The sequence below is a fragment of the Microtus pennsylvanicus genome, chromosome 7 (genome assembly GCF_037038515.1).
Source record: "Microtus pennsylvanicus isolate mMicPen1 chromosome 7, mMicPen1.hap1, whole genome shotgun sequence".
In the NCBI taxonomy this organism is placed as follows: domain Eukaryota; kingdom Metazoa; phylum Chordata; class Mammalia; order Rodentia; family Cricetidae; genus Microtus; species Microtus pennsylvanicus.
In genome coordinates this window covers 59,851,629-59,865,647 of record NC_134585.1, presented here as the reverse complement: position 1 = coordinate 59,865,647, position 14,019 = coordinate 59,851,629, and the positions used below count along the sequence as shown (strand labels likewise).

Below are 14,019 nucleotides of genomic sequence, written 5' to 3'. Positions count from 1 at the left end.
AGAAAAAGCGCCTCGCCTGATGCCTCAACTTTAATGCCTTTAATCAAATAGTGACCTTCTGCAAACTCGCTAATTCTAAGCATTGGAAGATCAATACCACTTTGCCACCAAAAAATGTCCTAGATGATGAAATCTGATGTATTTAAAGTATCATTTCACCCTTTTAACCTAGTAAATAATTTAAAATGCTTTCAGTGTTGCTCTGCCATGGATTTTACTTCTCAGTGTTCGGTGTCCAGAGGGTTTGGATTGGAAGATGGCAAGCTGGCTTGAGAGGCATCCAGGTCACCCTCTTAGATCTTGAGTGTCTGAAGTGAGACTGCCCACCCCCCAAAATAATATATTTTGGCTACAGTGCATATAAGAAATAAAAGCTGTTAAAGTAGGCCTTTCTGTATGTGGAAGGGGTGGTTTTAAAACACAGCAGTCACATGACATCTTTTGTTACATCTTAAGCCTTTATGCTAAAGGTGACAGATTCAGTAGTTCTGACAATTAGAGCCCATTTCTTCCCCAGTTTATAGAAGAACACTGATGTGAAATTACCCTTGAGTGCCGGCAGCTTTGTAAATAAAAAAAATTGCCCTCTATTAGCATGTTTGCGGGCAGATTAAAAACTGTCTTCATTTGCATAAGGAACACTTACAGATTCTTTTAAAAGTAGGACATTATTTCCTGAATGATAAATTGCAAGCTTTGTAGTTAGTTGTTGTTGAAAATGTACTCATTCAAAATGCCTAGTGTAGTTTAGTCTACAATGGTGAATCTTTTGTTACAAGTGCTGTTTAATGGATTATGTACTCTGCTCTTGTTCCCACTACTTGCAAAACTGTAATTCATGCTTTGCACTAAAATGTTTGTATCAAATACTTTCCTATTTAGATTGATTTCTTTTAATATCATATATTAGACGATATGCCCCAGAGATTGGAAGAAAATACTCCCACAAATAGCACATAAAGATGAGGGTGAGGTGCGTGGATACAGACTTTAAAATGTTTTGCCGTTTAGAACTCAAATTACCATTCGATTTTAATGTATTTTTTTTCTTAGATGCAGCAGGAAATCATGTCATTTTTCTTTCTCTCTTTATAGCTCTTAGTTTTAAAATGTATATGTATATAATGGCATTATATACATATGCATATTGCATTAAGTGCCCCCCCACACAATATTATATCCCCTTGGAAACTAGTTGTCTTTGGAACTCCCAGCTTCATCCCAAAGCAGGCATTGTATGCATCTTTGTGCATGTGAGGATTCGCAGGTACAGCACGTATTTCTCACAGGACATTGGTTTCCTGCCGCAGAATCACTGGGTACCCTTCTGTGTTAAATGTCAGCATTGAATTGACTTGAACTCGCTGCTCTAAAGAATGGCATGGAAATCAGAGATTGAGTTTGGTTGGAAGTTAGCAGCTGAGAGATGGAGGTGCCAGGATTTTTATTTAAATGTGGCACAACAAGATTCTGTCAGCAAGCACATCATTAGAATATTGAGTTTGGAACTGCTAATTTTTCCTTTAAAATGAGCATACAGTCGTGTGTTTCGTGGACCATAATAAACTGCCATTGTGTTGTCACGGAGTTTGTTTTGATTTTTGTAACACGGGTTTGGCAGTCACTCTGCTTTTTCTCTTTCCCGTTTCTCCCCCATTCTTACACTTCCTTATTAGATCCCGAACCAAAACCAGTCAGAAAGATGTTCCTCCTTCCCGCCGGCACGCTATCCCCCCCATCCCCGCTTTCTTGCTTACAGTAGCAAGACATTTGCAGATGGCTGTTGGTTACTATAAAGTACATAACAGTATTTCCTTTGTGGCAGATGGATTTAAGACTTTTAGTTCTCAATAAATGTAGGTTTACAATACATAACTTTACAGGATTTGTGTTGTATATAACAGGTTTGAACATATTATCTCAGAATTTATCTGCATGGCATTTTCAGCTTATTCGGGGTCCATGCCAGTTTTTTTTTCTTTCTTTCTTTCTTCCTTTTTTTTTTTTTAAGTAATAGAGAGTGCTGTGATTGATAGCAACAGCTCAAGGCGTGATTTTGAATAGAAACAAAGGATTTGGAACAGAAGGTGTCAAATTAAACTTTGTCAGTTTGAAAAGTAGTAGCATCCTGAAAGTCGCACTGATTTATTTCCGTGTGGCTACTGTTTATATTTGCCACCATTAGATGCAGTGTGACGGCCTTTGGCAAATTCACTACAGTTAACTTCAGGTTGTTCTTGTGCCATTTGAGTTTCTCTTGGTCCCATTGATAAAGACTTCTTAGGCCCCCGTCTTTTTCACTGTTCAGAGAGCTGTGATCTCATTTAATTGTAAGAGTGGTTCCCTGATCCTCCTGCCTCTGGTTGTACAGCAAGTCCCAGAGACTCACCCTGAAAGGATAAAGTTCACATTTTACAACAAAGCCTTGCATCTCGTTCTTATCTCCCTCCCCCTACACAGTGTGGACCGTCTTGGGGGTTCTTGGTTTTATCTGTGTGATGTCAGCAGCCTTCAGGCCTGCTCATCTCCCTACCAGACACATTCATTCTGACGGTTAGGGGACTGACCTAAGAAATGGGATGGGAATTAGAGGCATTTGTGTCCTCCTTAGTTCCTTTCTTCAAATCATAGATTCCTGTCGTGACTGACGGAGTGAAAAACAACAGAACTTGAGCTAGCCACAGTACTCCAAGGTATTTAGTGTAAAAACAGATTATTGCCAATCCTAACTGGGAGTTTATCAGTCTATTTCTGTTGTGATAAAAGAAAAAACAAGGTATCAAAAATGTGTGTTTCCCATCATTTAAGAGATCAGACAAGCACGACCCACTTTCTTTCTTCCTCGTTTTCTGAACACCCTGTAGAGGTCTGGCAGTCCCAGACGCGCACCGCCAGATATTCGTGTGTGAAGCATCTGATTCTAGTCGCTGCAGCCTGTCCTGTCTCCGAGAGGCGGAAACATGCTTCAGCTACTGATTCCTCACATTGTTTTAGATAAGGAATTAGAAGTATTATTTAAGGGCAGGGGTTAATCGCAAAGTACTGGAAGTGCTATGTTAGTCATGGGCAATTAATAAAAGTGAGGATCTGCCTGGGAAGCGTGGACACACAGAAGTGACAGCAGAGACAGGTGTCAGTGAGTCAGTTTCCTTTCTGAAATGTTTGCTAGCCCCACGTGAGTGTGATTATTTAGGAATTAGCTGTCGTTATTAGCTGTTTTAACAGAACTAATGATTTTCTCTTCCAAAGAACATCTGTGATCCACATGTTTTTCACTTGCATCCGATCACCAAGTGATCTCAGCCTTGCTTACAGAAGTTTCCGAAGGATCCGGTGAGGTTTTCAGCTCTCCAAGCTCTTCTGGCATGAATCATTCTTAATTTAACTCTTGGAAATTTTCAGCTACTTGCATTTGTATCTAAGAAATTTATTTCTGAAATAATTAACATGATAGCAGCTCAGTGTTGAGTACTCACAGGGACCAGCTAAGTTAGAGGGTCTCTCCTCTGTCTTCTCGAGCCTTCTCACTTCTCGGGGAAGGAAATAAGACCATGTTTCCAGGCATCCAGGTTGTGTCAGAGGTCACAGACGAAGGATGTGGACAAGTAGTCAGGAAAGGTAGCTATCAGTTCATACTCACGTGTCTGGGGCGAGTGCACAGCTAAAGTCTATCCTGTAACAACGTTTGGAGACATGGGAAGGAAATACCTTGGACCTAGGAAAGTAGATGACATTTTTATGACTTGCTCCAGATAGCAAGAGTTTATGCATCCAAACTAAATAATATTTCCAGAGCAGGCGTGTCTCCAACACTGGAAACACGCAAGGTCAGCTTTGTCATTTATGTTCTCTTCTCTCAAGTAGAGTCCAGTTCTGGCATTTCACAGCAGTCTGAACATATGTGCAAGGGTCCGGTCAGGTGAGAAACAGTGCCAGGGCTCGGTCATCAAAGCAGAGATTGTTTTTTTTTTCCTTTTTAGTTGCTATTCTTTCAGATTAACTCTTTAGTGTACTGCTCCTTCTCATCTTTAATTGTGTGTGACATTGAATGAGAGCATTATCACATGACCATTCATATATGTGTGTGTATACATATGAACATATGTGTGTGTGTATTTGCTTAATTAAACACAACTGTTAAAGGTTCAAACTTTCTTAGAGGTACTTGCTTGTGTATGTACAACCCTGGTGTAAAAGAAAACAAAGCAGCAGTAAAGCCTGAATAACACCCAGGGTCGTGAGTGTACTGACCCACTCCTTCCGCGGTCTCACAGACAGTCTCTCAGACCAGTTCCGGAGAAGAAGGCCTTGTTCTCATTCACCATTATCACATATAGAAGTCTCTTTTGATTGGCTCATTCATTTTGAAAAGAGAAAGAAAGACATGCAATTGTCAGTAACATAAAAAGCAGAACCCTCTCTAGATAGATCTAAAATTCGCATAATCAAGGTATTGTCCTATCCAGCTACCTTCCTGGAAATTTCCAAGAAAGCCCTTTATTTTAGTTTCCCCAAAGCAGAGTCCCACATGGGGAATAGTGTGTGTGCCTTGGGGTTTCCTCCCCAAAAGGAGTAAGGGAGAACAGGGAGGGAAAGGACATGGGATGGCCTCAGGTAGAAGTTTGTGTGGAGGATGAGGAGATCGTCCCTGGAGTGTGCACAGATGGGGAGTGCTGTCTGTGGTACAGTCTGCATGCCAGTCACAGGGGAGACTGGGGGATGGGGCCAGGGACTTGTAGTGTGTGCAGGCCAGATGTCTCTGGACAGTCCAGTGAGCTGTCAGCAAGCTGTGGAGTAGTTTGAGAGGGTGGCAGTATAGGCTGGTGGGCTCCAGCTAGACACCGTCCCTCCCTCTTTCCTTCCAGTAGGGGCAGAAGGGATGAAAGTTCGAGGGGATGGTAAGTGTCCACTATTGAGCCATTCAGCCAGTGAAAATGTCATGACCACACAGGATCAGATTGGGGCCTTGACTGAGTTTGCCCTTCACTCTTTACCATGAAAACTTACTGAAGTTCTTGCCTAACAAGTCCTCTACCTCTGCCACCACTGACAGAAAAGCAGAAAGCTGCGGTTCCCTGGAGAGATGGCTCTGACTGCCATTCTAGAGGTCCTGAGTTCAGTTTCCCAGCAACCACATGGTGGCTCACAACCATGAACAGTGGGATCTGATGTCCTCTGTTGTGCAGGCAGACATGCAGACAGAGCATGCATGCATTAAAAAAGTACATCAGTGCATAAAAATTAAAATAATCAGCAGTATCATATTGTAAAAAATGAGTTCCTTGTTGACAAAAATCTCCTAATGTCAGTGATAATAAAACCAACTATATTCATGCCCAAGCTTGCCTGCGGCACTGGTGTGTGTGTGTCACCGGGGTGGCAGGTAACAGGCTTTTTTAATGGGTTCTGGTGACCCAAGCGCAGATCTTTGTTGCTACAGAATACACTCATACCCACTAAGCCATCTCCCCATGAAGATATAAATCTGAACATCCTCAGAAATGGAGCCTGTTTCCCCATAGCTACATCTATCCTCCCTTAGTGGATTAAAAGAAGAAATGTTAAAGCAAATTGGAGTGTGATGAGTGGGTGGAAAGTTATTGACTATCGGAGCTTCTGTTTTTGCATCTGTGAAAGAGTCCAGCCCAGCACTAACCGACCTGCCACCTTTCCTCCTAAGGGATGGTTGTGTGAGCTCTTACGCTGGAAAGAAGATCCTTCTCCAGAAAACAGGACCCTGTGGGAGAACCTGTCCATGATCCGACGGTTCCTTAGTCTTCCTCAGTCTGAGCGCGATGCCATCTATGAGCAAGAGAGCAATGCTGTGCATCACCATGGCGACAGGCCGCCCCACATCATCCATGTTCCAGCAGAACAGATTCAGGTTCGTTTACCTTGGCCAGTTCCATGCACCACTAAATAAACAAAGCCTTCAACTTCGCAGGGAAATTAGTGATTCTCCTCTTCCCACAGTCTACCTGTAGGCTTTCTGCTGGGGCCAGCAGCACACTGCCATCTCGCTCCAGATAGAAGGAGGATAAACACTGTCCTGACCCCCTTTTTGGACTGCAATAAGGGGGTCTTGGTTAGTCCTGGGTTTTGATTATGAAAGTCTAGAATCTATCTTTTGTGTGTTTTCTAAAAATTCAAATTTAAAACATTACCTCCTAATTAAAACCATCCTTCCTTGGAGGTTAGAGGACAGGCACACATTTTATCCCGTGGATTCTGTCCGCAGCGAAGGGGAGGGAAACCCATCTTGCTTTATACTCCTCATCCTGCCTTAACCTCATACACCTTCCCATCCACCCCAGGGCAGGCCAGGGCAAGTCATGTCTGTTTGTCTTTCTTTAGAGCCCCTCTCCCAGCACCCTTGGCAAAGGAGAGAGTAGATGCGCTTCCCTACCAGGCCTGCTGACCCCCGCACCATGGCCCAGTGCTGCTCCTCAGGTGAGCCGGCACCAGTTTCCTATGCCAGGAGAAAGGGGGAAAAGAGATGTTGTGAAGACCAGCTCCCTCAGCCAGAGTTTTCAGCTGTGCAAAGGACAATGCTAGAACAGCCATGGCTCTGGCCAGAGCCCACAGTGCTAGCACATAGCCTGTGCTTGATGTAGCCAGTGTCGGGCAAGGCCTCTGTGAGAGCCTCCTCCTGCTCCTGAAGAACTCGATTAAAGGGTTGTGGACCAGACCACATAGCGGGGCTCTAGTGGCTTCAGAATTAAACAGCATGCTCTGGTTGAATTTAAGCTGTGTAACTTATTTCTGATAAATTTGAAGGTTGTTTAAAGCTTTCTTTTTTAAGGGAAATGCCATTACCTCTAGGGCCCCAGAAACCTGCTTGGCATCTTTGTTGAATCACCCACATTCCTTCCTGGTATTGCTGTCTGTGAAAAATACGGATATCTGTAGCTAAAATAATAGAGTTATCAATCCACCAGGAAAAAAAATCCTTGAGTATTTATTAAAGATAAAACAAATTGAGAAAGAGAATCCCTTAGGATATTAAGCACTAAAATAATTGTGAAAGCCTGAAAAACCAACCGTTTCAGCTAAAACAAAGACAAGAAAGATACATGTTAAGTAATAAAAATAGTACTTGTTTGAAAATGTAAATTGTTTTTAATAAAATTGCTTTTTAGGGGGATAAGAGGAAATGCTTAAGCACAGGACAAATGTTCTAATACATTGCGGTCTGAGCACCAGGGTTGATTGGCTTGGCTGATAAGAATTATGGGTTTTGAGTGTGCAGTAGACACATGCCACACGTTGGTTATGTGTGATTGTGTACAGGAATTACAGCACATACGTAGATACTAATTATGAAAAAGTGTCTGTATACATTAAATGTAAAGCCTAACCGCATCGTAGTTTACTGTAGACAAAACAGTTTGCCAGCTGGCGTGGAATGCAGTGAACCTTCATTGGTGGGGGTAAGGGAAAAAACGTAGTGTTAGCTTAGTGCAGTTTAGTAAAGTGTGTGTGTGTGTGTGTGTGTGTGAGAGAGAGAGAGAGAGAGAGAGAGAGAGAGAGAGAGAGAGAGAGAGAGAGAGAGAGAGAGGGAGGATGAGACTGACTTGAAACTGGCAAATCCTTTCATCTCCAAGAAGTGTGCAGGATGAGGGGGAAGCCACAGCTGTGGTGGCCTCCTGGGTACAGCCATAGGACGCAGCATGGCCAGGCACACCGCTTTCCCCCTTGGCTGGGTAGCTCGGCCTTCTGACGTCCTCTCTGGAATCCAAGAAGGATCTTTTTATAAAGTCTTTGTTAATTAATGCCATGATGTGCTTTGCTGGCCGCCTTTGGTGAGAGTCGTTCTGAGAGAGAGCTGGGTTCACATTTTCCCCAGCTGTTTGTCTCCACAGATAGCTGATAGGTGAACACAGTAGCCCTCCTAGCCCAGCGCCCAGCTCAGATGTGTATTTGTTTATTTAATAAAGGCTGTGGGCTGTTTAGCTGGCTTACTCTTTCTCAGACACCGCAGGCTTGGCAAGCACCCCCTGCCACTGCAACGGGCTCCGAGCAGCTCTGACTGTTTGCCTATTTGTTTTTTGCAGCAGCAGCAACAGCAGCAGCAGCAACAGCAGCCGCCACCTCCTCCTCAGCCGCAGCCCCAGCCCCAGGCAGGCCCCAGGCTGCCTCCACGGCAGCCCACGGTGGCTTCGTCTGCAGAGTCCGATGAGGAAAACCGGCAGAAGACCAGGCCACGAACCAAAATTTCTGTGGAAGCCCTGGGGATTCTTCAGAGCTTCATCCAGGACGTGGGCCTGTACCCGGATGAAGAGGCCATCCAGACTCTGTCTGCGCAGCTCGACCTGCCCAAGTACACCATCATCAAGTTCTTTCAGAACCAGCGGTACTATCTCAAGCACCATGGCAAGCTGAAGGACAACTCCGGCTTGGAGGTGGATGTGGCGGAATACAAAGAAGAGGAGCTGCTGAAGGATTTGGAAGAGAGCGTCCAGGATAAAAACGCCAACACCCTCTTCTCCGTGAAGCTGGAGGGAGAGCTGTCCGTGGAAGGGAGCACAGACCTTAACGCCGACTTGAAAGACTGAGAATTTTTGTTTCAGCTGTACCACTGGTATTTACTAACAAAATGAAAAGTCCATCTTGTGTTCACTCAGAAAGCGTTCATTGTTTATTGTTTGGCTGATGAATCTTCAGAAACTTGCACAAACAGGAAGTTGGAAGAACATGACAGCACGAAAGGTTTTACTGTTTTCCCGGACTGCACGGCAGCCCCAGTGAAGCGTCAAGGGTTGTCTGATGGCAGAATTTGTGTTCAAGGGTTGCACTGCGTGTGTGCGCGCCCTGTCAGCATGATACCAGAGATTGGGTTTCCTTTTAATTAATATTATTCTGGAGCCTCAAATAAGCATTATAACTTCTGTGATTATGATTGCCTTTCCTTTAATTATTTCTGTGACACTCCACACTGGTCTTTGGAAACTGGCCCCTTATTTTAAAGAGAAAAGGAAAAAAAAGTTTGTTACTCGATTGTATGTTAAAAAAGAACTATAGACTGTGGACTGCAGTTTAAAGATGACATATGCCAACAAATGCCTTGTAGTATATGGCACTGCCGTAATTAAAATCTGTTTTTTTATTTTGGAAATAAAAGTTCACTGTAATTTTTTTTTCATTCTCATTGTTACATAATTCATTGTTACATGATTTTTTTTTAAGGAAAAGAAAATGTGAAACACAATTTAGTCCTCGTTATTTATTTGTAGATCCTGCAGCATCATGTTGTAATTAAGTTTCTGGAAGTTTCTGTTAAATGTAATGTTGCTTCTCTTGTTACCATACTGTTTTCCTTTCTATTTATAACTGTATTTTGATGGGCAGTAAAACAAAGTGTCTTAAAAGTTTAAATAGAGAAATGTGCTTTACACAGTTGCCTATAAAAGTCTGTTATCCGAGCAATTCACTCTAGAAGCTTCACTCTGTGTCGTATGCAATTTTTACTATCATGCAAATAAGCTTAGGTAAATAAAACTAATAGATCACCTTAGAAAATTATGCAATTAATGTGAAAATAATTGATGTTTGCAATGTGTCTTCCTTTGGTTTACAATCAATTTTAAAGCGACATCTGTATAAAATTTCTGTATAAAGGTGTATTTCTTTTTTATGAGTTTATGACTATGAAAACACCAGCTATTTTGTTACAGCTGCTGTTTTTATAAGTGTATCACAATTTTCTTTATGCAGAAATGTGCTTATTAGGAGTGGTTATTGACTGTAACTACACGATTAAAATTGTTTGTATGGTATGCCATGGCAGGGTTCGTCTGCTTATGTGACCAAGCTCAAGGGCGGTGTGTCGTGTAGGTGCATGCATGCTCTTGATAACCTGTAAAAGAACTACTGCACACTCAACCCGGATCACCAAGTTCAAGTCACACATGCTCAGTTTTAAGCAGGTATGAAATTTCACAATGCAGATGATAATTAGTTTTGCTCACTATACAGGACAAAGACTCCCAACAGAAACATGAATTACTCTAGCAATTAAGTACTTGGAATGGCTATATCTGCTTTTTTCTCACGATCCTCCAATTATGGCAGTAGTTTTCTTTAAGATGGGGTGTGTTTTTCAATACCATTAATAATATAAATAAGGGAACAACCGGACCTGTGAGAACCCTTCATATTAAGCATTCTGGGGGAGGGGGTGTTTTGTTTAGATTTATTTGACACATGATAAGTAGGGAAGGTACAATACCTTGAGTTCATTTGGCCTCCTTTGTCAAAATGTATCTACATGAAGAAAGTAAGAGTAACCCTGCTAGAATATAAACACCATCTTCTAAACTGCTGCACCACACCCCAGTGGCAGGCCGGGTGCAAGCAAGGAGTATTGTGCTCTGAAAAAATCTTTTTTTTTTTGTTAATTTTCTTATTTGTTTGTCTCTTGTAGCCCTTTGTTAGGTCCCCTAAGTGTTAATTGGGGTATTTGGGTTCATGGAGCCAGGACTCTGAGCTACCCTTTTCCTGAAGAGCATTTCCTCATGGGGGGGGGGGGGGGGACTGCATGAAAACTCCTCTACCGCTCCAGTGGGAAACACAGCTGAGCCATGCAGAAGGCTGCTGCCTGTTGAAAGCTAATTTCAATTCTTTCTGTTAGGTGAGAAAACAATGCAAACTACCTTGTTTGCTGGAGTTCAGAAAAGTAATCATGTGAGCCAAAGGCATTTGAATCAAGATACTGTAAGCTAAATTTCAAATGTTTAAAAAAAATAGCATTTCACTAACTAAAAATTGTTGCCCACGTCCTCCTCTTCCCCAAGTTAAAAGAGTCAGCAGAGGATCAGAGAAATTGATGTCTTTTTTTTATTTCATTTTAAACAGCCCCATACTTAGGACATCAAATAGGTATAGAATTTGGTAGTATTTGGGAAGATCTCTCCTAGGAAATGACTGTGTTGGAAAGCAACACCATTGTGCCAGCAAAATTATCAGATCTTTTACATTTATGGTCTGCAAGGTTTTGTTATTTTACGATAAAGCACATGTTAGCAAATGGGGCCATGATGGAGTGTGCAGAATTGTTGAAGACCGCACATTTTGGAAGATGTCTCCTAGTAACCCATGTTGCTCCCCCAATGTCATTGTAACCCACGTCTCTCTTCTTCCTGCTGCTTACGGCTATTGATAATTTCTTTAACAAGCTTCATTTTGTCCCGGTATTCCGGAGATGTTTACACCCTGGGCATGCGGTTAAATCTTAGCAGAGTCAGGTAGTTTACGAGTAATACTCAGCTGTGTGCATCCGAGTCTGTCATGGATCCCTTCACTCAGCACTTTGCCACTAATTTGTATGACACTCTGTGGCCATATAGTACTTGCATATTATGCAGAAAATGATGTTGATCGTATCTTCCTGCCACACAACGTGCAGGGCTGACACGTCACCTGTGAAAATGCGTGTGCCCTACTGTGTTGCACTTCGTAACAAAGTCTGTACATATGTACAAAATGTGTATTGACTGGTGTTTAGTACGAAGACCTTCTGAGCTGGCGTCCACCCCTAGTAGTATCTATAGTTGACTATGCTTATCTGATCTACATAGCTTGAGTAGAAAAAATTCCAGCGGTTCAGGAGTGTCCTGACAAAGTGTCCCACACATACTATATTTAATTCTTCCGTAGTCCCAATTGTTCACATGTGGCTGATGACAAGATCCTTTATTGTCACAATATTTTCAATAAATGAGATACTATGAACTGCCTGGTGATATTTTCAACAAGAGCAATTAAAATGTGTATGGCCTGTATTATAGCAACGGGGATGAGTCTACTGTGCTAACGCCAGCCAGAATGTGGATGGCAGAGTGGGAACAGCAGCTCCAAAGCAGGAGCCATCCAAAACGTTAGTGGAAGGAATTCTCAGTGCTCCTTCTGAAAAATCCTCTAAATGTAAATAGTGGATACTTGCATGTCTTTAGACGAAAGTTGAGCTACAATCTACTAATATGCACAATTTTTGATATAAAGTGCCCTCAAACGAAATGTGGTGAAAGGTGTTTGTCAAGAATACGATACCTGTTTAACAATACCATATTAATCCATGTTAATAAAAATAGTTTGGAATTAATGTTTAAAATGCGAGCAGCATTGTTAAGCCTTTCTTCTGTTCCTCTATGTGGCTGTGTATTTACACACATGCACACAGCACATTTAACTTTATGAAAAGAATACTACTAACATTCACACCTAATCCTCGTGTCAAAGATGAGGATAAAGTCATCTTTTCCTGAGGGCCACTTCCAGCTGCTAATACACCTAACTGTAGCCGAAGCACGTGGCTTGGACTTGTCTTTAATGGTGGCTAGTGGAAGATGCGGTGGGGTGTGTGCAAGGAAAGAGCAGAGAAACTGCAAAACGATCTCTTTTGCACCAAGTTAAATGCTGAACATTATTTCTTTACTGAGAGCTCAGTAAGAAACGCATTTAGATAAGTCTTCATTCTAGTGACAGTCTTTAATCAAGCCCTACCATCTTCGAAGAAAGAAGTGATGTCTATTGCTATCTGGTTTTCCTCTCCTGAGAGATCTGACACTGCCTGCTAGGTGATGTTCAAGTGTGCGTACTTAAAGGTGTGTGTCAATGCATTCCTCTGGAGCATTCTGTTCAGGGCAGACTGTTGATCAGCATCTCCATGCGGGGCAAGTGCCCCCCCCCCCCCTACTTGTTTGCACTTTTAACTACCTGCTGAGGCCTCTGCTGGCATTGTCCCTCAGTGTGCTTAAACAGACAGCAACATTTAAAGAGTTCTTCATTTTGTAAGACACCACAGTGTCTCATTTAAAGCTCTCCGTCCCACTAGGAGGCACTTAGAGCAGACACTAGCATCCCCACTTCAAAGACAAGCAAACAAGGAAAGCTCAAATAGGTTAACTGACTTGCCTAGCTACAAAGTGGTCACATTAATCTCAAATCCAGTTCTTCCATTTTCTCAATAAATTTTTCAAACACACTGCAATTCAGTTCTTACATGGATACAAAGCAACATGTGTTTTGCTAAAAAAAAGTTGAACACTGATGTAAATCAAGTATGTTTCACCCTGGAATAATAACCTCAAGTTCTGCTGCCTTCATATGCATGAGAGCTAAACACATCATTTTTTTCATTAACTATTAGGAAAATTGCAGGGGAAAAAAAAGTAGCTGGGTGGTGGTGGTGGTGGCGCATGCCTTTAATCCCAGAACTCAGGAGGCAGGGGCAGGTGGATCTCTGTGAGTTCATGGCCAGCCTGATCTACTGGAGCTAGTTCCAGGACAGGTTCCAAAGCTACAGAGAAATCCTGTCTTGAAAAAACAAACAAATCAGGAGCAGAAGGAGAGAGAGCATGAGCAAGGAACTCAGGACCGCGAGGGGTGCACCCACACACTGAGACAATGGGGATGTTCTATCGGGAACTCACCAAGGTCAGCTGGACTGGGTCTGAAAAATCATGGGATAAAACCGGACTCGCTGAACATAGTGGACAATGAGGACTACTGAGAACTCAAGAACAATGGCAATGGGTTTTGATCCTACTGCACGTACTGCCTTTGTGGGAGCCTAGGCTGTTTGGATGCTCACCTTACTAGACCTGGAAGGAGGTGGAAGGCCCTTGGACTTCCCACAGGGCAAGGAACCCTGACTGCTCTTGGGCTGATGAGGGAGGGGGAGTAGATTGGGGGAGGGGGAGGGAAATGGGAGGCAGTGGCAGGGCGGAGGCAGAAATCTTTAATAAATAAATTTTAAAAAATGGAAACAAAAAAGAAGAATGAAAAAAAAGAAGAAAACAAACAAAACCCACAAAGAAAGCATGGGAAAGAAAAGCAAATGAACTCTAGAGCCATCCTTAACAAATTTAACATTTTTCTATTAATAGTTTATGAAATTCACTGAAATTAAAACAAAGTATCAACAAAAGGAGCTTAGCTGACCCATGTATTTGCCCACAATAAGGCAACAGCATGTTACATTTTTGCCAAGTAATGAATCTTATTTCTAGAGGAAACTTA

General features: G+C 42.4%; 1 protein-coding gene across 8 annotated transcripts in view; it reads left to right on the top strand.

The window, feature by feature from the left end:
- Satb1 (SATB homeobox 1) overlaps nt 1–12,109 on the top strand; it is a 93,784-nt gene extending 81,675 nt beyond the window's left edge. For 4 of the 8 annotated variants that reach the window (XM_075980971.1, XM_075980970.1, XM_075980972.1 and 1 more), the window contains exons 10-12: nt 5,681–5,884; nt 6,355–6,450; nt 8,055–12,109. In XM_075980971.1, coding sequence (XP_075837086.1) covers nt 5,681–5,884; nt 6,355–6,450; nt 8,055–8,555 — 801 coding nt within the window. In that variant the 3' untranslated portion in view covers nt 8,556–12,109. The remainder of the gene's footprint in view (nt 1–5,680; nt 5,885–6,354; nt 6,451–8,054) is intronic. The other 4 variants (XM_075980974.1, XM_075980976.1, XM_075980973.1 and 1 more) reach the window with 2 other exon arrangements.
- The last annotated feature ends 1,910 nt before the right edge of the window (nt 12,110–14,019 follow it).